General features: G+C 46.5%; 1 protein-coding gene across 1 annotated transcript in view; it reads left to right on the top strand.

The window, feature by feature from the left end:
• The window catches only part of AGRN (agrin), a 234,597-nt gene extending 215,778 nt beyond the window's left edge, over nucleotides 1–18,819 (top strand). The window contains exons 31-36 of the mRNA XM_058160877.1: nucleotides 3,220–3,336; nucleotides 4,781–4,970; nucleotides 5,168–5,255; nucleotides 14,293–14,517; nucleotides 16,591–16,694; nucleotides 18,192–18,819. Of these exons, the coding sequence (XP_058016860.1) occupies nucleotides 3,220–3,336; nucleotides 4,781–4,970; nucleotides 5,168–5,255; nucleotides 14,293–14,517; nucleotides 16,591–16,694; nucleotides 18,192–18,349 (882 nt within the window). The 3' untranslated portion in view covers nucleotides 18,350–18,819. The remainder of the gene's footprint in view (nucleotides 1–3,219; nucleotides 3,337–4,780; nucleotides 4,971–5,167; nucleotides 5,256–14,292; nucleotides 14,518–16,590; nucleotides 16,695–18,191) is intronic.
• Nucleotides 18,820–24,960: the final 6,141 nt, after the last annotated feature.

Raw genomic sequence — 24,960 nt, 5'->3', positions numbered from 1 at the left:
GACTGCATCGCATTCCTGATTAAATTATCTTTCCGTGGATACATCATTTTATGGTACTGTTCCCCCCCCCCAAAAGGGGGGTGATATTATTAGCTACGTTTTAGAAAACATACTTTTCCCCACCATTCTGGCCACTACTGTATACTCTATCTATCCTGCTCGCAAGGAGAACGGTGAGTCAGAATTGGCTCTGAAAAGGCAGGGTTTTTAATTACCAATTCTGACCCCCATTTTGAAAAGAGCCGACATTTTCCTTCTTCCCCTCCTTCCCGAAAATACGCGGAACCCTTTAATGCCAGTCCGAGCCTTTCCCCTAAAGTCAGATCCTCTTTTTTTTCAAGTTAATCTCCCTCCCCCCCCCCCCACCTCCTGCCTGCCTTCCTTCTTTCCAAGATCTGGATTATTCCACGAACCGTTTTCGTTTTCTCTCCCGCCTCTTAATTGGCCCCTTAGAAGCCAAACCGTGCCGTTTGCCACAAGCCTCTCCAAATCCGGTTGCAGAAAATTCCCACTGCAGAGAGAGCTCCTGACATGAGAAATGGTTTCCCACACACACACACGCACGCAACAACGCCCTTAATAGGAAACGTGCAAACTTTTGTCAGTCTTAACTCAGGGGTGTCAAACTTGGATTTCTTGGAGGGCCGGGTCAGTATTGTAGTTGTCCTCCGCGAGCTGGCCGGGGGTGAGGGAGGGGACGGGATGGGATGGGATGGATGACCTCCTGCAGCACCCTGCTGGTCCAAATGGGGCACACAGTGGGGGGGCTGTGGGGGACCCCCATGTGGACCATTTTCGGCCTGGAAGGCCTCCTCCAGCACCCTGCCAGTCAAAACAGCCCCCCCCCGGCGTCCTGTTTTGGTTGGCAGGGTGCTGCAGGATGTCGTCCAGGCTGAAAACAAGCCTCTTGGGAACTGCCCGTGCCTCCCCACCTCCCCGTGGCCTGTTTTCACTAGCAGAGGCACTGTGGGTTGCTCCTTTGCTATTTCCAGGCCAGTCCCATGGTAGCTCTGGATATCCTCCCTACCTCTGCTTAGGGCAGTTTGATATCTTTTGCGGGTCAGGAATCCCTTCGCCTTTCTTAAATAGGAGAGGTGCACGTAAAAAGATCTTAAAACGAGAAGATTCAGAAGATCTCTTTAGCTTACGAACCCGGTGTCAATTCGCAAAGCACCCCTGGCATTCTCTCGAGTTGCCATAGGCAAGGGGGGGATGGGAAACTGACGAAGCAGCACGGCAGCCAAATACAAAAGCACATTCCAGACGTCTCTCTCTCAAGGCTGTCTCCCAGGGTTACCCACAGCGGCCCGGAGGGGAGTGATCTCTACAACCCACGAAATTGCTCCGTTGGCTAATGTGATTGATGGCACACCCTGGGGGGGAGAGCGGGGGAAACCAGGGTCTTGATTGGGGCGTAAATTATGTGGGGTCGGAGTTGGCTTCCCTTGGAACGTGGGTACATGAAGCTCCTAATAAATATCTGGATTTCTTTCGAAGCTTGGCTCAAAGGGCTCATGATTTAGTGAGGGCATCCATCAGAACCCCTGACGCCCGGTCTTCCCCAGTGATCTGTTTCTCCTTCCTGCCTTTTCTATCTCAGAGGTTGCAGGCGGGGATTTAATGAATCTTGCAACTCTCTTATGTATGTGGTGGTGTCCATATTGCTGATCTTTTCTCTCTTGTTTTTTCTTTTGATTCCAATTTGCGTTTCTCCTCCTCTTCCTCCTCCTCCTCCTCCTCCTCCTCCTCCTTTTCCTTGCTGTCTGGATATCAGAAATCTCGTAAGGTAAAGAGATAAGTATAACGACCCTGTCATCCTCATCTCATTTCCATCGTGGTGAACCATATTTTTTTCTTTTTTCTTTCCCTATCCCAACACTGCTAATATTAATAGACTTATCATCTCCCTCCTTTTTTTCCATTGTAGAATCACCTCTTTTAAGCATAGAAGTTACCTTTTTTTCTCGTTAAGAATCCACACTAATTAGCTGCCCGTGGCTTCCGCTCCCCTTCCCCTTCCCGCCGTTCGAGCCATCATTAATGCTTTTCACCACATTAGATAGTTCCCTTTTAACACAAGGAATTCGAAGCCGCAATGGTGCCTTTTTTTTTTTGGTAAAGGGGGCATATCAGGGTGCGTTAAACCATGGCTTGTGAGCCTGAAACGGTCCTTTTCCCTCCCTTGCTACAATTCTCGACATTAGATTTGATTTAGAATATCTCTGGCAGGACTCGAGGTGGTGGGGGGCGCGCGGGGAGAGGATAGGACCAGATTAAATCTCTTTAACAAGCTGTTGGTCTTGCAGCCGTAATGAGCTAAAAAAAAACCCTTCTTAAAACCAACTTTGATTGGCACCCTTTTTTTTTCTTTTCTGTGGGTTAACAGAAGATGAAAGGCACCGAAAGACACCTACTAAAAATTGGTTGGGCTGGCTTATTGCTAAATTGGTTTGCTGAGGATACATGTCCCATCTCTTCCTGCAACGTGGTCTAATTAACCGTCAAGTTAAATATATGGTATTTTATGCTCCGTAAGACACACTCCCGTTTTTGGCCTCCGCACATCCCGTTTTTGGCCTCTGCGTGCTTCATTTTCGGCCTCCATACGTCCTGTTTTTGGCCTCCGTGTGTCCCATTTTTGGCCTCCGTGCGTCCCATTTTCGGCCTCTGCACATCCCATTTTTGGCCTCCGCATGTCCCATTTTTGACCGCTGCACATCCCATTTTTGACCTCCGCATGTCCCATTTTTGACCTCCGCACGTCCCATTTTTGGCCTCAGCATGTCCCATTTTTGGCCTTTGCAGGTCCCCTTTTTGGCCTCCGCACACCCTGTTTTCGGCCTCCGCACATCCCATTTTCAGCCTCCGCACGTCCCATTTTTGGCCTCCGCATGTCCCATTTTTGGCTTTCGAACGTCCGATTTTCGGCGCGGAGGCCAAAAACGGCCAAGGGGGCGGGGGGCGCGGGGCTTCAGCAATATTCATTCCATAAGATGCACAGTCACTTCCACCCACTTTTGGGAGACCAAAAAAAAGTGCGTCTTAGGGAGCAAAAAAATACGGTAATTATAAAGGTCCTGTCCTCCATGAAAACTGTATTCTGCTGTAATCCATGTGTGATCACTAGTTTGATTGTAGTGGCTGGATTTCCATTGCTAGATCTTCCTTCCGGCCTTTGCAACCTCCATTCTCAATGAATGTTTTTCCCTTTTTATCCAGCTGCCCCACACCTCCCTTAATTTAAAGGAACCCCTCTACGTTGGGGGTGCACCGGACTTCAGCCAACTGGCTCGTGCTGCCGCGATATCTGCTAGCTTTGATGGAGCCATTCAAAAGGTAAGGAATGCCTTCCTCGTATATCCAAAATTAGCGCTGTGGATTTTGGAAGGCTTCACTGGTATTGGGTTGGTCGTTTTGAAAGGACGATTTTTTTTTTAATTCTTATTATGCAATTTTCTTTGTTATATATAAGATTTCCATATCCAGAATGGTAGTGTTGCTGACTTCTTTTGAATACAAATAATAAATCCTGAACACACAATAGCTACAACTATTATTCTCAGAATCTATTCACCATAGTCTTCCCGTAGCCTTCATAAACATTTCCCGTTATTTAATGAAACACTCTGTTCGGTTTTATCTATAAGTCGTTAATAATATCAAAGCATTACAAACATCATGTACCCATCACATTTGTAAACATTATCGCCCAGGTCTATTAATCATAAGGTTTAACTTATCCTCGTTATTCAATGTTCATTATTTAATTACACAGGGACTTCATTTTTATTTTATTGAGATGGAGATTTTCATGGGCATTGATGCAGTAGAGGACAGGGATGTCACCCCCCCCCCAAAACTTTGTGTCAAATATAAGGTCTCCTGCCTTGGAGACAGGGTTGGACTAGAAGATCTCCAAGGTGCCCTCCAGCCCTATGATTCTATGTTTCTATTATATATATATATTTCCCAATATATATTCCCAATATATATTCATTTCCCAATTATTCTATTTTATTCTATTCTGTTCTGTTCTATTCTATTCCATCCTATTCTATTGTATTCTATTCTATTCTATTCTATTGTATTCTATTCTATTCTATTCTATTCATTTCCATTTCCAATTATTCTATTCTATTCTATTCTATTCCATTCCATTCCATTCTATTTTTTTAATTCATTCTGTTCCATCCCATCCCATCCCATCCTATCCCTATCCCTATTCTATTCTATTCTATTCTATTCTATTCATTTCCATTTCCAATTATTCTATTCTATTCTATTCTATTCTATTCTATTCCATTCCATTCCATTCTATTTTTTTAATTCATTCTGTTCCATCCCATCCCATCCCATCCTATCCCTATCCCTATTCTATTCTATTCTATTCTATTCTATTCTATTCTATTCTATTCTATTCTATTCTATTCTATTCATTTCCATTTCCAATTATTCTATTCTATTCTATTCCATTCCATTCCATTCCATTCCATTCCATTCCATTCTATTTTTCTAATTCTAATTCATTCCATTCCATTCTATTTTTTTAATTCATTCTGTTCCATCCCATCCCATCCCATCCCATCCCATCCCATCCCATCCTATCCCTATCCCTATTCTATTCTATTCTATTCTATTCTATTCTATTCTATTCTATTCATTTCCAATTCTAATTATTCTATTCTATTCTATTCTATTCTATTCCATTCCATTCCATTCCATTCCATTCCATTCCATTCCATTCTAATGCTTCCTCTCTTCCTACTCTTCCATGGCTCAGATTACCATCAAAGGGACCCCCGTCCTGAAGGAGGAGAACATCCGCAGCGCCGTTGAGATTTCTCCTTACCGCTCCCATCCCTGCACGCAGAAGCCCAGCCCCTGCCAGAACAGCGGGACCTGCAAACCCCGTCTGGAGACCTATGAATGCACCTGCCCCAGAGGTTTCTTTGGGACTCATTGCGAGAAAGGTGAGTCTGGGCGGGCAGAGAAAACTGCGGGGGGACCTTGGAAGGAAGATCTTGTCCCTCTCTTGACCCACAACCAGGCTGGTCCTTGACGGCACAAAAGAGGTCGACCATCTTTCCCAACCCGGTCGGTGCCCCTCCCTCCCCCAGGACAGCACCGGTGGATTGTTCTCAAGTTTTGCTTCCTTTCCTCCCTCCAGTCCTTACCGAGAAGGCAGCCGGAGACTCGGAAGCCATCGCGTTTGATGGCAGGACCTACATCGAATACCACAACGCCGTTACCAAGAGGTAATGACCGATGGGGGTGGGATTTGGGGAGGCTATGCCAGGACCAATTCCTGCTTCCTGCTTGTTAAGGGAGCCTAGGTCAGAACACCTGTATCCTAAACAAGGGACCCAGTGGTGGGTTTAACTTCCCTTTGCTACCTATTCGCTCGTGGTTTGCATGTGCAGAGCATATTTGATGATGTCCGGGCAGGTGGGCGGAGCCGCTGCTACTACCGGTTCGCCTGAACCGGGGCGAACCGGTAGCAACCCACCACTGAAGGGACCCCAAGCAAAAGATTCATTCCCAGCTCAAAACTTTGAGGGCCGCAAAAAACTTAGCCTGTAGGATGGGGCCTTCCGCCGTTTTTCTTTATCTACCTCCAACAACCTTTCGAGAAGCTCGTGTGCAGAGTAGAAAGCTGCGTTCTTTTCTACCGAGGCCTTTTTAGCGTAGCCAGTCTGCAGATAGACTGCTCCTGTAGGGGGATGCTCCGTTCAGCTCATCCAACCTATTGTGTCTGCCCCACTTGTGTGTGTGTCTTTTTTGTGTGTACGTCTCATTCTTGGCTGATTAAGCATTCTCCGATCCCATCCGGGATTTCTTCGCGATCCTGGCCTTTGGGGACTCCGCTAACAATTTTCCACTTCCAGAGTCAGGGAGTCCCTTTGGAGAACGTGATACGTTGTTGCTCTTTTCCTTCCTTCCTTTCCTCCTTCCTTTCTTTCTTTCCTTCTCTCTGTCCTCAACCGCCCTTTGTTGTCTTTGTTTCGTTTGCAAGCCAACTGACCAATGAGATACCAGCGTAAGTAAACACCTCCTTTTCCCATCACTTTCTCATACCTGCCATCCTCCTGCTTGCTGATCCATCCTTTAAAAACCCTTCCTCCCAGGTTGTCTGTCCTCTCTTGCCTGAAACCCAAGACACGTTTAACAAGTCCTTCCTTTTGGGCCGCAGAGTTAGAGCTGTTTTGAAGTATATAATCTTTGGCGGGGGTCCTTGAGCGTGGGAGTTTTCCTCGCAGAGGTTTCATTATTACCGAACTCGGTAACATCCTCAAGTGCTAGGAGGGCAAATGGGGTTTGCTCTCATTTTATATATCGCGAGCACTGATGACGTTAACCTAGTTTGATAATGATACATGTTTGGTACACCATTTTCCCGCCTGAGCAGTGGGTTGGATTAGAAGACCTTCAAGGTCCCTTCCAACTCTTGTCGTTCTATTCTATTCTATTCTATTCTATTCTATTCTATTCTATTCTATTCTATTCTATTCTGCATTCTATTCTGCACTAATTCTAATTTGCATTCTATTCTAATTCTAATTTGCATTCTATTCTAATTCTATTTTGCATTCTATTCTATTCTGCATTCTATTCTATTCTAATTCTATTTTGCATTCTATTCTATTCTATTCTGCATTCTATTCTATTCTAATTCTATTTTACATTCTATTCTGTTCTATTCTGCATTCTATTCTATTCTAATTCTATTTTCCATTCTATTCTATTCTATTCTGCATTCTATTCTATTCTAATTCTATTTTGCATTCTATTCTATTCTATTCTGCATTCTATTCTATTCTAATTCTATTTTCCATTCTATTCTATTCTATTCTACATTCTATTCTATTCTAATTCTATTTTGCATTCTATTCTATTCTGTTCCATTCCATTCCATTCTATTTTTCTAATTCTAATTCATTCTATTCCATTCCATTCCATTCTATTTTTCTAATTCATTCTATTCTATTCTATTCTATTTCATTCCATTCCATTCCTTTTGTCTAATTTTAATTTCTTCTCTTCTCTTCTCTTCTCTTCTCTTCTCTTCTCTTCTCTTCTCTTCTCTTCTCTTCTCTTCTCTTCTCATGAAATGTCTGCAGGAAAACCACCAAGCTCAGAGAGCACTAAGGAGGGAGCACAGTTTAACCCTGAGCTACAAATATTTTCTTCTGTAAGTAAATAAATTTTCCCCAGGGCCACAACCACTCAATTCCTTGCTGCTAAGCTTGGTCTAGAGATCTTGGTTTCTCAAACGTTAAGACAGGTGGACTTCGATTCCCAGAATTCCCCAGCCAGGGCGAAAAAACACTAGAGAATGAAATAGATCTGAATACTTCGCTCACTAAAGCTCAGCCTCCTTTCTAAGATCTCAGAAATGGGCTTTTTATGGGATCCGACATGAACAGATGGCGCCTTCCCCAACGACCACTGTTCAGATCTCGGCCTCTGAGATTAAGTGCGCCAAGCAGAGTACTGTACAGGAATGGTATTTACTTACTTTCCCTACCGGTTCATAAATGTGAGCGTGTGTATGCACTTTGCTGGTGCGTGTGCCTTCCAGGGGTGAAATGGTATAATCAGCTGAGGCCATCGCTGTCTGTGGGGGACGAGTCATTGGCCCCCACAGAGAAGGTCTGCAATTTGGGCGTCCTTCTGGATGCACGACTGTCGTTAGAAGAGCATTTGACGGCCGTCGCCAGGGGAGCTTTTTATCAGGTCCGCCTGATACGCCAGTTGCGTATCTTCTTACAGCGGGATTCCTTGTGCACAGTCACTCACGCCCTCGTCACTTCCCGTCTGGACTACTGCAATGCTCTCTACATGGGGCTTCCCTTGAAGAGCACCCGAAGACTTCAATTAGTTCAGAATGCGGCCGCGCGGGTGATAGGGGCCGGTTTAGCTCAGGCTGGTAAAGCCTGTTATTAAGAACACAGAGCCTGCAATTATTGCAGGTTCAAGCCCGGCCCAAGGTTGACTCAGCCTTCCATCCTTTATAAGGTAGGTAAAATGAGGACCCAGATTGTTGGGGGGGCAATAAGTTGACTTTGTGAAAAAAAATATACAAATAGAATGAGACTATTGCCTTATACACTGTAAGCCGCCCTGAGTCTTCGGAGAAGGGCGGGGTATAAATGTAAACAAAAAATAAAAATAAAAATAGAGGGAGCGACTCGTTGCTCCCATATAACACCTCTCCTGCGCAGGCTGCACTGGCTTCCAGTGGTCTTTCGGGTGCAATTCAAGGGGTTAGTTACCACCTTTAAAGCGCTCCATGGCATAGGACCGGGTTACTTACGGGACCGCCAGCTGCTACCGGCGATCTCCCATCGACCAGTGCGCTCCCATAGGGAGGTTCTCCTTGGGGTGCCGTCAGCCAGTCAATGTCAGCTGGCGACACCCAGGGGGAGGGCCTTCTCTGTGGGGGCACCAACCCACTGGAACACGCTACCATCAGGTATCCGTCAACTCCCTGATCTTCGGACCTTTCGACGCGAGCTGAAAACATTTCTGTTTCACCGTGCAGGATTGGCCTAGTGGGGTTTTAATAAGGGGTTTTATTGGTTTTAAGTCCTTCAATCAACTCTAAATTTTCCTTTGTATTAATTGATTTTACTTTGACTGTAAACCGCCCTGAGTCCTTTGGGAGAAGGGCGGTATAGAAATCGAAACAACAATAATAATAATAATAATAATAATAATAATAATAATAATAATAATAATAATAATAATAATAATAATAATAATAATAATAATATGCTCCCGGTTCAGACCGGATCGCCCGATCCAGTAGCGATGACGACAGGTGGTTCAGAGAACCGGTAGCAAAAATCCTTCCCCCCCTCCATGCCCAGCTGAGCCGCACGATCATCAGAGGTTTTTTTTTTTTTACTTTTGAAAGCATTTTTTCTTCAGCCCAAAAAAAGCCTCTGATGATCGCGTAGCTCAGCTGGGATCGTCAGAACCTTTTAAAAGCCTTTTTTTCTACAACCCTTTTGGCCGAAGAGGTTGTAGAAAAAATGCTTTTAAAAGGCTCCTCTGAGTTGCCTGATCATCAAAGGCTTTTTTTTTTCTTTTAAAGACAAAAAAAATGCTTTTAAAAGAAAAGGAAAGCCTCTCTGACGATCAGGCAAGTCAGCTGGGATCGTCAGAGGAGCCTTTTAAAAGCATTTTTTTTACAACCTCTTTGGCTGAAGAGGTTGTAGAAAAAAGGCTTTTAAAAGTTAAAAAATAAAAGTTGCCCACACCCACCCAGTCACATTACCCACCACCACCAAGCCACGCCCATAGAACCGGTAGTAACAAATTTTACATTTCACCCCTGGCGCCTTCTGTGCCTGTGCCTGGCCTCAAAAACGTGCCGAAATAGGATGGCATAGAGCGGGTGTGCCCACCCGTGATTTCTGCTTACCGGTTCGGATGAACCGGTCCGAACCGGCCTGAATCGACTGAATACCAATTCTGATACTGTAGTTAAAATTTAAAACTAAGAAATAGCAATCCAGAGATGGGGCAGAGGTGTGGTTTGTCGACATCCTAGATAACTTCACGCCTCCACTCTAGTCTCGAAAAAGGACGCAAGGAAATAGCAACTGGGACAAAAGAAAAGAAATCCAAAGGAATCTGGATTTTGGGGTGGGGGGGGATGACAATATGGTTCTTGCAAGTGGAAGGGGGGAAAAAAGCAAGATTTAAGACAGGGGATACTGGCCACCTCCTCCTGCAAAAGGCACAACTCTGTTTTAGAGGCGATACATTTACCATGTGTGAGCGTGACAAACGAAACCATGAACTGTACTTAAAACAGAAATGGATCAAAAAAAGAAAGAAAGGAAGGAAGAAAGAGAGAGAGAGAGAGAGAGAGAAAGGAGCAAGTGGAAAATATTCAGTGGAAGCCGTTTGTGAAGTTTGAAGGTTTTCCCCACTTGGTCAAAATGGGATTTATTTATTTTTTTAATCATTCTCCCGACTTCGCAGTTGAGCACAACAGCTTGTGAACTCAGCATTAGCAAAGGTTGAGTATCCCTGCTCAGCCTTTAGAGCTGAAACTTCAGATCCAATTCTGAGGGACAGAAATCGACTTTTTCCATATTGGTGGAATTGAAACATCTTGAATCAATGCCCTGATTTGTTTCCAAGAGTCTTAAGTTTGGGAGTCATTTTCTTAAAGCTTTATATGGGGAGAGAATGTTGTTCTCAAAATCTTGGAATATCTTTCTTCTTTTCTTTCCTTTTCCTTTCCTTCTTTCCTTCCTTTCTTCCTTCCTGACCTTCCTTCCTTCCTTCCTTTCTTTCTTTCTTTCTTTCTTTCTCTCTTTTTCTTTCTTTCATCTTTCTTTCTGCCTCCCTTCCTTCCTTCCTTCCTTTGTTTCTTCTTTCCTTCCTTCTCTCTCTCTCCCTCCCGCCTTTTTTCTTCCTCTTTCTTTTCATTCTTCCTTCCTGACCTTTCTTTCTTTCTTTTTTCTCTCTCTCTCTCTTTCATCTTTCTGCCTGCCTTCCCTTTCCTTCCTTCTTTTGTTCCTGCCTTCCTTCTCTCCCTTCCTTCCTTCATCTCTCCCTGTCTCCTTCCTTCCTCCCTCCCTCCTTTCTTCCTCCCTCTTTCTTTTCGTTCTTCCTTCCTGACCTTTCTATCTATCTGTCTGTCTGTGTATCTATCTATCTATCTATCCCTGCCTTTCCTTCCTTCTCTCCCTCCCTCCCTTCTTTCCTTCCTTCCTTCCACGTATGCCTAGCTCTTGAGCCTCAACATTAGTTTCAGAGAGAAATCCCAATTTGCATAATTGAAATAATGATGTGAGATATGAAATGGAAAGAAGGCCAGGAGGGGGGGGGTGTTGTTTGACTTTCTTCCCTTCTCTCCCTCCCTCCCCCCAGTCCCTCCCTCCCTCTAACCCTCATCCATTCTAACCCAAGATTAAAGTCACTTTCTGAGTCGTTACCATTCCTAACCTCCCCCTTGCCTGTTCTCCTAATTTACAGTCATTCCTTGAAAGTGTAAATCGTAAAGAAGTTGCTCTCTGCCACGCTGTGCCCAGAGCAGTTCCAAATTTGAACTGGTTTCGATATGGAACCACCACCCCGCCCAATTGGCTATCCTGCATTTCAGACATTTTGTTGGGCACAATCTGTCGGGGGCGCACCCCGAATAGAAATTGCCAGGTGCCCTGGATATATAACTTCTCCCAGATTTGTATATCTGGAAAAAGGCCGCCAGGATGGCCTGGGTTTCATAGGGACTAGCCTCTTTTTTCCGCCTCGGTCGGTTCATCGTTTTTATCCCAGTGCTTAATGCATGCCTCCGCTTTCTTTCTGCTTCTAAGTCCCGATGCTTTGGATGATCATCTGGACCACAGGTGAGTCTCGTCGAGGCAGGTGTGCTTGCATCTTGTAGCCGGATCTCGCTGCTCTTCTCGCTGTTCCCCCCCCCTTTTTTTTTTTTTTTTCATTTTGATGTTCGGCTCGGCTCGCCTGCACGGTCGCTCCAGCCTCACGTTATTTCCTGTTTCTTACAAATTCACCTCCCTGGGCTATTCGCTCTATTTCCTCGGGCGTAGAGAGAGTGTTGTGACTGCAGTCCCCGAACCTGGCCCCATGCCCAAAAGTGAGTCCGAGAGTGAGGGGGAAGGGCCGGTAAGGCTTACCTCGGGAGCACCGATTCCTTTGGCTCGGCTCCAGGAGCCAGAACCAGACCAGTCGGAGGACATAATGAGGCCGTCATCTCCTGATTCCTCCCTTCCCCAGGCTACGCCGTCAGACCCAGCTGATAATAATAATAACCAAGCTTGGCTTGACCCGCGCTTCAGAAGATTAGAGAGGCGGCGTCATCAAAAGGAAGGGTGGGGCAGGAACCCCACCCCACAGGATATATAAGGAGCTTTGGGACTGCTCTCACTCCACGGGAAGCAAAAGTTTAGCTGAACCGTTTCAAAAAGAGCTGAAAGTCTTGCTACGTGGGTCATTTGTTTGAACTTTGGCAGGCAGCTGCGATTTCTCTGCCAGGACTGATAAGAGCTGTGAATCCACTGGCTGAAGGCCAGCTCGTGGGTCTGAAGTGGGGAAGGAGACAGAACAGAAAGAGAGAAAGAGAGGCCAGGATGAAAATCAAATGGGCTGAACTAAAAATCCAGTCTAGGCTCGTGATGGCGAACCTATGACACGCATGCCGGAGGTGGCACGCGGAGCCCTCTCTGGGGGCACACAAACTGTCACCAGCTGCTCTTTTGATTTCCGGTGCGCGCTTGCACATCAACCAGCTGGTCTTTGTGGCAGGAGTGAAATGCTCCCGGTTCGGACCGGATTTCTTGATCCGGTAGCGATGGCGGCAGGTGGTTCAGAGAACCGGTAGCAAAAATCCCTCCCCCCCCCACCGCCCATAGGAGTGGTTTTCAGCTCCAGATTTTTAAACGGCCAATTTCCTCTTTCGTCTCAAAATAGTTTTTGCCCAGAGCGATCGATTTCTCCCGTGGGTCCAGAGGATGGAAAACAATGTCCTTGTAATCCCGTGTTGTGGTGTGTCTCGTCTTGTGGTAGATGTGTGTATTTGTGTGTATATTGTGCTCTGTGACCGTGAAACGCTTTAGCCAGGATGTTGATTTTCTCTGCTGCCATCGAAATCTCTCGTGAAGAAGAGATCCCTTGGCAGGGAATTAAACCGGATCCTAGAGGGAAATTGAAATCCGGTTAGGCGGTCATCTGATTTTCGTGCTTCAGACGTTAACGGTTGTCCCCAGGTTGTTAAATTGCAGAAATCTACAGCTCAGCCTTTCAAACATAAAATAAAAACTTGGAACCACATCGGGGTCAGTGTTAACTTCCTACCATTTACAGGTAGGGCTCGGCTTAACCGCCGCAATCGAGCCCGACGTTCCTGTTGCCGAGTGAGACATGCGTTAAGTGGGTTTTGCCCAGGGGTGGGATTGAAAAATTTCAGCAACCGGTTCGCTGCCTCATTGCTGGGTGGGCGTGGCCATGGGGGTGTGGCCTATTCGGCCTCCTGCACCACAGCAGAGGGGGTAGCGTTTTCGCCCTCCACAGGCTCCGGAGGCTTTCCTCGACCCTCTAGAAGGGTGAACACGGCCTCCCCCAGGCACTGGAGGCCCGAAACAGGCCCGTTTCTGGACTTCCGGTACTTCCAGTCCTTGGAACAACCGGTTCGGCGAACCAGATTAAAATTAGCATCCGGTTTGCCCAAACCGGTCTGAACTGGCTGAATCCCACGCCTGTTTTTGCCCCGTCTTATGACCTTTCTTGCCACAGCTGTTAAGTGAAGCCTTGCTGTGGTTAAGTTTAGTAACATGGTTATTAAGTAAATCTGACTTCCCCCTATTGACTTGGTGGTCATCCGAAGGTTAACGAAAAGGACTCTGGGACGCTGCAGCCATCATAAATATGAGTCAGTTGTCAATCATCTGGATTTCGATCATAATGGTCGTAAGTTTGAAAAATGGTCGTAGGTCACTTTTTTTCCCCAGTGTCGTCGTAACTCCGAACGGTCACTGAATGGACCGTAAGTCGAAGTTATGACCCAGGTTAAGTTCCAAAACGTATTAGAACTTGGATTCGCCCATCCTGTTAAAATAACAGTTGGTTGAATCTGAATTTAACTAAAATCCTTTGGGTTTGCGCATCCGGAGCCATCCGCTGCAAAACTAAGGTTGTTCAGAAGCAAAATTCGGCACGTGGTTTAGGGCCAGACATAAACAGACTGACGACTTGGCCGTTGGAGGCCTGGGACAGGCCAAGAGGTCATCTGGTCTCAGGGGTGGGATTCAAAAATTTTGGCAACCGGTTGGTTGCCCGGTTGCTGGGTGGGTGTGGCCATGGTGGGTGTGGCCTACTCGGCCTCCTACACCACGGTGTGGGGGGGTGCTTTTCACCCTCCCCAAGATCTGGAGGCTTTCCTTGAGCCTCCGGGAGGATGATAATGGCCTCCCCTGGGCTCTGGAGGCCCTCCGGAGGCCGGAAATGGACCCGTTTCCGGAACTTCCGGGAGGCCCACTTTTCGCCCTCCCAGAGCCTCCATGCGGGCCCTGCACTTACCTGGTATCCAAAATGGGCCACGTGGAGACTCCGGGGAGGGGAGGGGAGGCCAGCCAGTCCTTGCATCTACTGGTTCCGCGAACCAGATGTAAAATTAGCATCCGGTTTGCCTGAACCGAGTGAAGCCCACCCCTGTCTGGTCTGGATGGAGTGGGGCCCTTTGGGTGAGCTCCAAAAGGGGGGACTCCCCCCCCCTCTGCTTCCCGAATTGACTTTCTCCTTTCCATCCCAATGCAGCGAGAAGGCTCTGCAGTCCAATTACTTTGAGCTCAGCATCAAAACCGAAGCCACCCAAGGTCTTATCTTGTGGAGCGGGAAGGGCCTGGATCGATCCGACTACATCGCTTTGGCCATCGTGGACAGCCGGGTCCAAATGACCTACGACCTCGGCTCCAAGCCCGTGATCCTGCGGTCTACCGTCCCAATCAACACGAACCAGTGGATTCAGATCAAAGCGTCCAGGTGGGGGAATCATAAGGTCATCTATCCCTTTGGCCGTTGGGAAAAAAGATCAGGCTTGATTTTCTCAGAGTTTCCCCAGAAATAAAGCGGGGAGGGAAGGAAATGTATTCAGATTCAGAACTCAGCTGGGATCATCAGAGCCTTTTAAAAGCATTTTTTTTTATAACCTCTTCGGCCAAAGAAAAAAAATGCTTTTAAAAGTTGAAAAAAAAAACCTCTGATGATCGCGTGTCTCAGCTGGACATGGTGGGTGGGGGGCAAGGATTTTTGCTACCGGTTCTCCAAACCACCCGCCACCATCACTACCAGATCGGGTGATCCGGTCCGACCCGGGAGCATTTCACCCCTGCTCCACACGGTTTAAGACGAGTGGATTTCAACTCCCAGAATTCCCCAGCCAGCAACACGCTGAGCTGCCATGTCGCCACAAGCGAGAAACCCCTGTTAAGCAGAGATTTGAACCCACAACTCCTGTATCCAGCTCGGCGCTGTGTTCTTACGGCAGCTGTTTTTATCACCGGTTTGGGATCGTTTTGAGACACCTGCTAAATGACGCCCACAAATTTTAGCCTGGTTTATCAGTCAGATAAATCTGTGCTGTGGAAACAACTGCTCAAGTCAATCCTAGAAGTTGATCTTTTTACTATAAAGAAGTTCCACTCTGTGATGTTCACACTCCACAATGTGGAGTGAAACCACAAATCTGTGGGGTGGGAAAGTGGCTAAAGTGGAGCTGTTGCACCAACGACGACAACCGCGTTTGGCTCTCTTCTGCAGTCCGAAGCTTGCCTGGACATGTGTTCTGAGCTAATCCTTCACAACCTCTTGGGTCTCAGAGGCATCCACCGTTGACCTCTGGGCCTTCCAGCCATTCCAAACCCCCACCCCCTTGGCTCTAAATAAAAATTTCTCAAGGGAAGGGAGCCACGGGAACGAAGGATGAGTCGTAGGCCCTGATCTCCCTCCAACACAAGGGACTTTTCCGTTGCGGCCTTTTTTTAGGTCCACAACAAGTCCGGGCAAGTATTTGGAGGGTGGTAGTCACGCCGCCAGATGAGTCGGCCAAGAGCTGAGATGGATGAGCCAACTTCTAGAATGACACTTGGCAATCCAAATTGCATTTCATACCCAATAATAATAATAAGAAGAAGGAGAAGGAGAAGGAGAAGGAGAAGGAGAAGGAGAAGGAGAAGGAGAAGGAGAAGGAGGAGAAGAAGAAGACGAAGAAGAAGAAGAAGAAGAAGAAGAAGAAGAAGAAGAAGAAGAAGAAGAAGAAGAAGAAGAAGAAGAAGTGTTCGACTAGTGATCTGAGATACCAAATCCGGCATAATTATCTCATTTGCTGTGTATACTGTCGTTTTGTGTAAATAAAATAATAATAATAATAATAATAATAATAATAATAATAATAATAATAATAATAATAATAATAATAATAATAATAATAATAATAGGAGGAGGAGGAGGCATTTAGCCAGTGGGGAAAAGGATAGGATAGAATAGAATAGAATAGAATAGAATAGAATAGAATAGAATAGAATAGAATAGAATAGAATAGAATAGAGAATGAGTCACTGAAGCAGTAGGCATGAGTTTAAATGGATTCCAGAGGATGGTAGAGGACAGGAAGGTCTGGAGGAATGTTGTCCATGTGGTCGCGATGGGTCGGACACGACTTCGCAACTAACAACAACAACAAGAATAGAGAAAAGAAAAGAAAAGAGGAAAGGAAAGGAGAGGAAAGGAAAAGAAAAGAAAAGAAAACAAAAGATAATTATAATTGTGTTAGACTTTAAAAATTTAATGTATGAATGTTAGTTTTTTGAACTATACCTTGTGTTTGCTCCGGGAAGTCTGGGGGGAGGGGGAGTTTTGAGGGAGGGAGGGGGGAGGGGGGGAAAAACTTATTTCTTTTTGTAAAACTTTTCAAATAAAAAAATAAATTTAAAAAATTTAAAAAAAGAAAAGAGAATAGAGAATAGAATGGAGATCTTCACAGGGAAGGTCAGCCTGTGTAGGAACTTCCAATGGGTCCTTCCAATGCATTGTCTTGCGTTCCCCTTCTTCCGGCAGAGTCCATCGAGATGGGTCCCTACAAGTCGGCAATGAGTCTCCCGTCATGGGTTCCTCGCCTCTTGGAGCAACTCAGCTGGACACAGACGGGGCCCTTTGGCTGGGTGAGTGCCCGGGTTCCAAGTAACACCCCCCCCACCCCCATCCATGAGCATGACCGTATCACCCCTGTGTTCCGACCCGGCTCCCAAACACGACAAACCCTTTGTAGTTAACGAAACTTTCCCTTTATTAGGAGCACCAGCAGCCGCTCGCTCTCTCACGCAGCAGGCTACAAAGTGTCTAAGTACTGTGGAAAGGGAGGCTCGCTCCCTTTCCCCCAACATGCCAGGAGTCTCTCTCCCTTTCTTCCCGTACTTGGAAAGGAAGTCTTGGAAGGTGTGCTCGCTTTCTTCCAGCAGAAACACACACACACATACACGCACAAAAGGCGCTACCGATTCTAACAAGAGTTCTGATAATTTCCAGACAGGAGTTGGAAGTGCAAATCCTCAGTGGCTGACCGGCAGGGAAAGGGATAGTTGTCTGCCACATCTATTCGTCTCCGCCTCGTGCCTTTTGATCCAGCGGTTTTTGATCCATCTAGCAGCGGTGGCTCTTCTGTCCCAAGGACCGGCCCATAGATTTCCACTGCTCTCCTCTCCTCTGCCTTCTGGGCATCCACGCATCAGGCACTGGACCCAGCTGTTCCTCCTCTTCCTCATCAGCCACCTCCGGACCTCGGAGCTATCGACTCTCCATCTGAGGGTTGATGGACAGCCCAGGCTCCGCCTCCGTCTCTCTCTCTCTCTCTGCCAGCTCCATTCCCTCTTCCACCTTCGAAGCTCTCAGATTGCCTCGATGCTGACCCTGACTCCCACGCCGCCACCTCCTCTTCTGATTCGACTGCTGAATCTGGGCTGGTGGCCGATAGGCCACAACACTCTGGCTTTGACCTAGGCAGGGCCTCCTAAAGAACCCAAGTGTCTTAATACACAGACATTAACCAGGACATTGGTTGTGTTATCCAGATGGGGTAGAGCAGTGATGGCTAACCTTTTTGCCGTCGTGTGCCAAATGCGGGGATCATGGGGGGGTTGCATGTGTGCCCACACCCACATTTCAATGGCCCCCACGCATGCACACATGACCCCCCCATTGTTCCCCCTGTTTTTGGCACAAAAAGGTTACCGGTGGGCCCATTAGGCCCGTTTTTTTGCCCTCCCCAGTCTCCAGAGCCTTTCTAGGAGCCTGGGGAGGGCGAAAACGGCCTTCCCTGCCTGCCCAGAGGCCCTCCGGAGGCCGGAAACAGCTCATTTCCTGATTTCCGGTATGCCCGGAAGGCCCAAAAAATCAGCAGGCCACTGTGCGCATGCGCGCCGGAGCTGGGCTAGGGCAACACTCGTGTGTCCACAGATATGGCTCCGTGTGTCACCTGTGACACACGTGCCATAGGTTTGCCATCACGGGGGTAACGCATCTCTCGGCTCTGAAATCTCACGGGAAGGTCTCCAGGTCACCGATGAAAGAACCTGGCGAGATCCAGACATGGTGGCTTAGCTTGGAGCTGGGACCCTCTTGTCTTTAACCCTTTCCTCTTTCTCTCTCTCCTCTCATCACAGGTGGGTTGGAGAAGCTCAGCCTGGCCCACAAGCTGCCCAAATCTTTCCTCACCGGCTTTGTGGGCTGCATACGAGACGTGGTGGTGGATCGGCAAGAGCTCCACCTGGTCGAGGACGCTTTAAACAACCCAACCATATTACACTGCGCGGCCAAATGAAGACCTCCTGCCTCTCCCTCCCTCTCTCTCTCTCTCTCTCTCTCCCTCTTCTGTCTCTCTTCCCTCCACCCGGCTATTGCTGTAATTATTTTCTATTTTTGTAAAACTTCTTGCTTTTTTATATTTTGGGGGGGAGGGCTGGGGGGGGAGGGACAGGAAGAGGGGTGGGATAGCAGGGAGACGAGGAAGAAGACGACGAGAAGGATCGCAAGAGGATTCGGTTGGAAAAGGAACATTCTTTTGGGGTTACTGTTTGGTTGCAGCGTTATCTCGCCCATCGGACTCACCAGGAGCCAAAATCCTCCGGTTCTTAAAAACCCGGCGAAGCTTCGGAATGTGACCAAGGAACAAAGTTCCCCCATTTTGCTTCCGGGTTGGGGGTCGCGGGGTCACCGTCCACTGTAAATGTCACTCATACTTGAAGTCATTCTTTTTATTATTATTATTATTATTATTATTATTATTTTTAATCAGGTTTATGATTTGTTTTGGCCGACACCGACACTTAAGTGGGGAAACCGAAGACCGCAGACGTTGTCCGAGCCTTGGCGTCTCTGAACAAAGGAACAGCAACTGCCCTAAAAACTCAAGGCGGGGGAGGGGGGCAGATTTCCCACACATCCCCCAAATTGTTCCGACCTAGGCTTCCCAGGAGCATGAAGCGGACTCCTTGTCCCGACAAAAAACAACAACTTTTTTATTAAGTTACTGTGAATTCCTCTCATTCACATCCAGCGAAGTCTTTCAAGGGAGAATTTGACAGTCGCAGACCTTCTCTGGCTTGGAAAGCTGCCAGGCCAATATCTTCAAAACTTGGCAAGAAGTCTTTAACCAATTAAGCGAACTAATTGTCTCCTGCAAACTCCCCTCCCCTTTCGTTCCTCTTTATTCCCTGTGGGGAGGGGCCATTCACAGTCTACCTGTGGCTTTACTCCTGAGTCGACCCTTATTCTTTAGCTGCTCCCTTCTCCTGGCAGCTCTGTGCATGCGCACACTGGGAACAGGCCCCAGCTGTTCTTCCGCCTCACTGATGTCCGACTCCGAAGGCAGCTGACAACTGTCAAACGGCCCTGGCCCCCTCTCTGCCTCCGACGCAGAGCCTTCCCCAGATTCCAGGACTGGCCCATGTTCCTCCCCAACCTCCTCACTGTCTGTCACCAGCTCCGTTGGCGGGCCACAACACAAATAAACCAACAAGGACTCACTGCAGAAGTCCAAGAAAGTAGACTCAGGTTTTCCCCCCTCCATCTCCAAAGCACCCAGCTGCTCCTTCAGTCTTAAACGGGCTCCGTATGATCTTCTCGTACTCACCCTTAGAATGACAAACTGCCCGGCATGTGTGTCTTGTGTGTAGGTGTGTGTATGTGTACAGACGCACACACACATCTATCCTTTGTCCTCTTTTGACAGAAGCCATAGGAGGCTTATTTCTCGGTAGCAGTGGTGAGAAACAGACAGATGCAGGGTAGAATGGATGGTCAGATGGTCTCAAGAGAAGTAGGCGGAGAGTTACAGTAAAACCAGGATTTCAGGTAGCCTGGAGATCAAACAGTTTTCCTTAAACCTTCAAGGCAACGAGTTTACCTTTCTGATCCAGGATCTTAAATCTTCCAAGGAAATGAGCTTAACGGTCCTGATCCAGAATTCATAATTCACAAAGATAAATTAGCGATGGGCTCAGGGAAAAAAAAAAATTATCTATAGCCTGGACAACCAGCTCTTCGATGCTTCCTAAAATCATAACCAAGCTGATCATCCATCCCAATACCTGGAAAATAATTTTGGAGGCACTTCAGAGCAGTAACTAGGGTTCAATCCAGATAAGGTTTTGTCTTAGGACCTCAGAGGTCTCCAACCTCAGCCAACTCTGGGAGTTGAAGTCCACAAGTCTTAAAAGTTGCCAAGGTTGGAGACCAGGATCTTAGGTGCCTTTCTGCCTGGTTTATATGGAAGAAAAACATTTCAGCGCTTTAACCATTCCCCCTCACCGACTCTTTGAGAGGTGCCATCAGGCCTACAACTTTACACACATGTACATAACGCACGCACATTCTCCCCAATTTGTTTCTTATGACTCATCTATGATGGGGAAGGAAAGAAAAAAAAAAAACATGCCTATCTATCTTATCTATAAATATATACATATATATTTCTATGGTGTGATATGTACAGCCAGAATCTGGTGACTTCCGCACACTCACTCCTGCATTCCAAACCCTTTGAAGAGACAAGTCTCGATTTTGGGGTTGTCCTTGGCAGGAAATTTGGACCGGGACCTTCTTGGGGGACGGCAAGCGGTGTAGAATTCACAGAACGCCAAAAAAACCCCTCCGTCATGGATGTCCTACAACAGCGGTTCTCAACCTGTGGGTCGCGACCCCGTTGGGAGTTGAATGACGATTTGCCAGGGGTCGCCTAAGACCATCGGAAATATGGGAAGTATACTTGCGAGTTGAAGAATCGCGAATTTGGCTTCAGGCGCAATGAATTAAAAAAGAGAGAAATCTTTACTCTGATGTCTCCCTCTCAAGCCAGCTGCAATCACTCCCAATCGCTAGCCTAATCTGGCTTCAGGCGCGATAAACTTAATAGGGGAGGAGTCTCCGCTTTAATGCCTCCGTCCTCAAGGAAATCGCAAGCTGTTCAGATCGCTAGCCAATACGGCTTCAGGCGCGATAAATTCAAAACGAAAATAATTTTACGGTTGGGGGTCGCCACACTGTGGGGAATTGTATTAAAGGGGTTGCCACATCGTGGGGAATTGAATTAAAGGGGTCGCAGCACTATAAAGGTTGAGAACTACTGTCCTACAACATCCTGAATTGGAGGGTGGAGAAATTGGCAACTCCAAGTCAGGTTGGATGGATGGATGGAAGGAAGGAAGGAAGGAAGAGCAGCTAGTAAGCTGGACCGAGGAGGGTGGATTTGTGTCTTTTGTTAATGCGACTCTTGTTCCTCACATCCTTGGTTGCTTACGAGAGAAGCCCCGAGACCTCGTCTTTTCTTACATTATTTTTTAAAAATCCAGCTCGGTTCGTTCTTCGTTGAAACCCACCTACCGAGAGAAGCTCATGGCTCGGGTGACTTATTCAGACAAGGAAGGGATATTTGGGGACGCAGTTTGAATTTTAGTCATTCGACCCGCTCCACCCCAAAAAAAAAAAAAAAACTCAGGAAAGTCCCTAGGAATTATTGCAGCCATTGTAAAAGGCACTGAGAAAATAGAAACGCTCCTGATTACTGTATGGGCCCGTTTTTGCAAATGCAATGTAGAACTAAGACATTTCCTGACAGTGAGAACAAGTTAACCTTGCCTTCAAAAGTTGTGGGGATGCTCCATCGCTGGAGGCTTTTAAGAAGAGATTGGATGGCCAGTTATCTGGAATAGTATAGGGTCTCTTGTTTGCGCAGGGGGTTGGATTAGAAGACCTCCGAGGTCCCTTCCAACTCTTATTCTGTAAGATGGGTGGACTTCAATGCCCAGAATTCCCAAGCCAACATTTTATCCTACATTTTATGAGCCATGGTGGCGCAGTGGTCAGAGTGCAGTACTGCAGGCTACTTCTGCTGACTGCAATTTGGGCGTTCCAATCTCACGAAGACTCAAGGTTGACTCAGCTTTCCATCCTTCTGAGGTGGATCAGATGAATTCTTCCTTCCTTCCTTCCTTCCTTCCTTCCTTCCTTCCTTCCTTCCTTCCTTCCTCCTTCCTTCCTTCCTAGTGGTTAGAATGCACTATTGCAGGCTAACTGCCCACTGCCAGCAGTTCGATCCCTGACCAACTGGCTCAAGGTTGACTCAGCTTTCCATCCTTCCGAGGTGGGTCAAATGAGGACCCAGATTGTTGGGGGCAATAGGGCTGACTCTGTAAACCACTTAGAGCGGAACTGAGCTCTTCTTGATGGACTTGGAGGAGAATAATATCAGCGCAAGAGGACATCGGCTGTGTTTCTCAATGTGGCCTTATTTTGTGCCCTGGCTCCATCCTACTCGGTTCCCGAGACCTGGGAATGTTAGCAAAGGGCCACCTCCCTAAATGTGAAAGAACTGGGCTAGTTACCCTCAGCCAATTGTAACTCCCCGGGACTGAACTCTGATTTTCGGGGATCCCTTTTTACCGATTTGATCGCATTAACATTGACGTCTCTGTGGTGCTAGGGAATAAACATAAAAAACAAAACAAAACAGGACCGCCGTATGTTTCAAACGAAAATAAACTTCCCCCCAAAAATGGGAAATGAAGCATCTTCATGTTTCTTTCAAAGGAAGACTGAACTCTCAAGCCAGCTTCCAGATGTTATGTGGGAGGGGGTGCTTTTCGGCTTCAAAATTCCAGGAAATTTCCAGGCAAAAGCAACTTTTAGGATGGTTCTTAAATGCAGCGCAGAATCTCTGCCCCCACAGGGCTCTTTGGAACTTGGCAAAAATACCCTTTGCAGCACCGCTAAATGATTAATTGGTAAGGCATTTGATAAATAATAATAAATAAATAAAGTAGACCATAATTTATTACTAGATAAAAGTAGAAAAATGTGGGTTAGACAGCATCACCACCAGATGGATTCGTAACTGGCTGACCAACCACGCTTAGCGTGTAGTCCTCAATGGAACTGCATCTACATGGAGGGAAGTATGCAGTGGGGTGCCCCAAGGATCTGTTTTAGGCCCCCGGACTCTTCAACATCTTCATCAATGACTTGGACAAGGGGATAGATGGGGAACTCATCAAATGTGCAGATGACAAAGGGGTGAAATGCTCCCGGTTCGGACCGGAGCGCCTGATCCGGTAGTGATAGAATAGAATAGAATAGAATTTTTTATTGGCCAAGTGTGATTGGACACACAAGGAATTTGTCTTGGTGCATATGCTCTCAGTGTACATAAAAGAAAAGATACCTTCATCAAGGTACAACATTTACAACACAAATGATGGTCAATATATCAATATAAATCATAAGGATTACCAGCAACAAAGTTACAGTCATAAGTGGAAAGAGATGGGCGATGGGAACGATGAGAAGATTAATAGTAGTGCAGATTTAGTAAATAGTTTGACAGTGTTGAGGGAATTATTTGTTTAGCAGAGTGATGGCGTTGGGGAAAAAACTGTTCTTGTGTCTAGTTGTTCTGGTGTGCATTGCTCTATAGCGTCGTTTTGAGGGTAGGAGTTGAAACAGTTTATATCCAGGATGTGAGTGATGGTGGCGGGTGGTAAAAATCCCTAACACCCCCCCACACACCATGCCCAGCTGAGCCACATGATCATCAGACAGTTTTTTTTTAACTTTTAAAAGCATTTTTTCTTCAGCCAAAAAATGCTTTTAAAAGTAAAAAAAGCCTCTGACATCAGGCAACTCAGCTGGGATTGTCAGAGCCTTTTAAAAGCAATTTTTTTTTTTTTTACAACCTCTTTGGCCAAAACAGGATTCAGAGAAAATAATCGTATTTTGTCACCAAAAACCCCGGGTTAATCGCTTCAAGGGACTTGAGTGAAATTGGATAATGCCAGAGGCACAGGGGATAAATGGGAACCTTTTGAGTGCACCACAGCTACCTACTTGTCGTTAACTGGACCCAGATCGACGCGACTTACTGGGGGACGTTTTGTGGGGCTTGCTGGGTTGGTGGGTGGCGGTGGCATTAATAGAAATGAGAGAATGATAGACAAACGTCGAAGGATGTCCACCCGCATCCTTTGAGAACTCGAATCCAAGATGTGGCCAAGGCAGATAATTTTTTTTTAAAATAAATATTTTTATCGTGCATTTTTCTTTAGAATACATCACATTTCCAGTTTTGCAACGACAGTGTACTGGCTGTATCCAGTCCTTTTTAAGCATACGTGGTTTTATACACCCTGATTAGAACCAATATTCTCTTAAACATACCTTGATAGTCTCTTTTAAATGCCTATTGTTGTATGTCATAGTTATAAGCGTTATTTGCATAATTGTACCATAACATTCTATATGTTTATCTCTCTCCTTTTCCCTCTCTCCTTCCTTCTCCTTCCTTTTCCTCTCCCCTCTTCTCCACTTCCCTCTCCCCTACTCCTCTATTCTCATCCATTTCATTCTCTCCTTTCCCCTTAGTGAAATCCATTTTTTTTTTACTACAGGTTCTGTGGGCGTGGCTTGGTGGGCATGGCAGGGGAAGCATACTGCAAAATCTCCATTTCCACCCCACTCCAGGGGAAGGATACTGCAAAATCCCCATTCCCACCTCACTCTGGGTCCAGCCAGAAGGTGGTATTTGCCAGTTCTCTGAACTACCCAAAATTTCTGCTACCGGTTCTCCGGACTACTCAAAATTTCCGCTACCGGTTCTCCAGAACCTGCTGGATTTCACCCCTGCCTCTCTCCTTCCCTCTTCTGCCGTCTCCTTCCTTCTTTCTCTTCCCTCGGCTTTTCTTCTTTGCCATTCAACCAGAGTGTTAAAATAGGATCTGTCAGACTCGGATCTGTCTCATTTTGCAACCTTGATGTCTTCTTTTACGTGGCCAGGAGATTTTGGGCATCAGCTTTGCAAATGGGCAACATTAGTTTGGGAAGGGAAAAATCCATAGATTGGTGGGAAAAAAATACACAAAAGGCCCTAGATTTTCCTTTCGG

This window comes from Ahaetulla prasina, chromosome 18 (assembly GCF_028640845.1).
Source record: "Ahaetulla prasina isolate Xishuangbanna chromosome 18, ASM2864084v1, whole genome shotgun sequence".
In the NCBI taxonomy this organism is placed as follows: domain Eukaryota; kingdom Metazoa; phylum Chordata; class Lepidosauria; order Squamata; family Colubridae; genus Ahaetulla; species Ahaetulla prasina.
The sequence above is the reverse complement of the archived record's forward strand: the minus strand, read 5'-3'. Positions and strand labels throughout refer to the sequence as shown.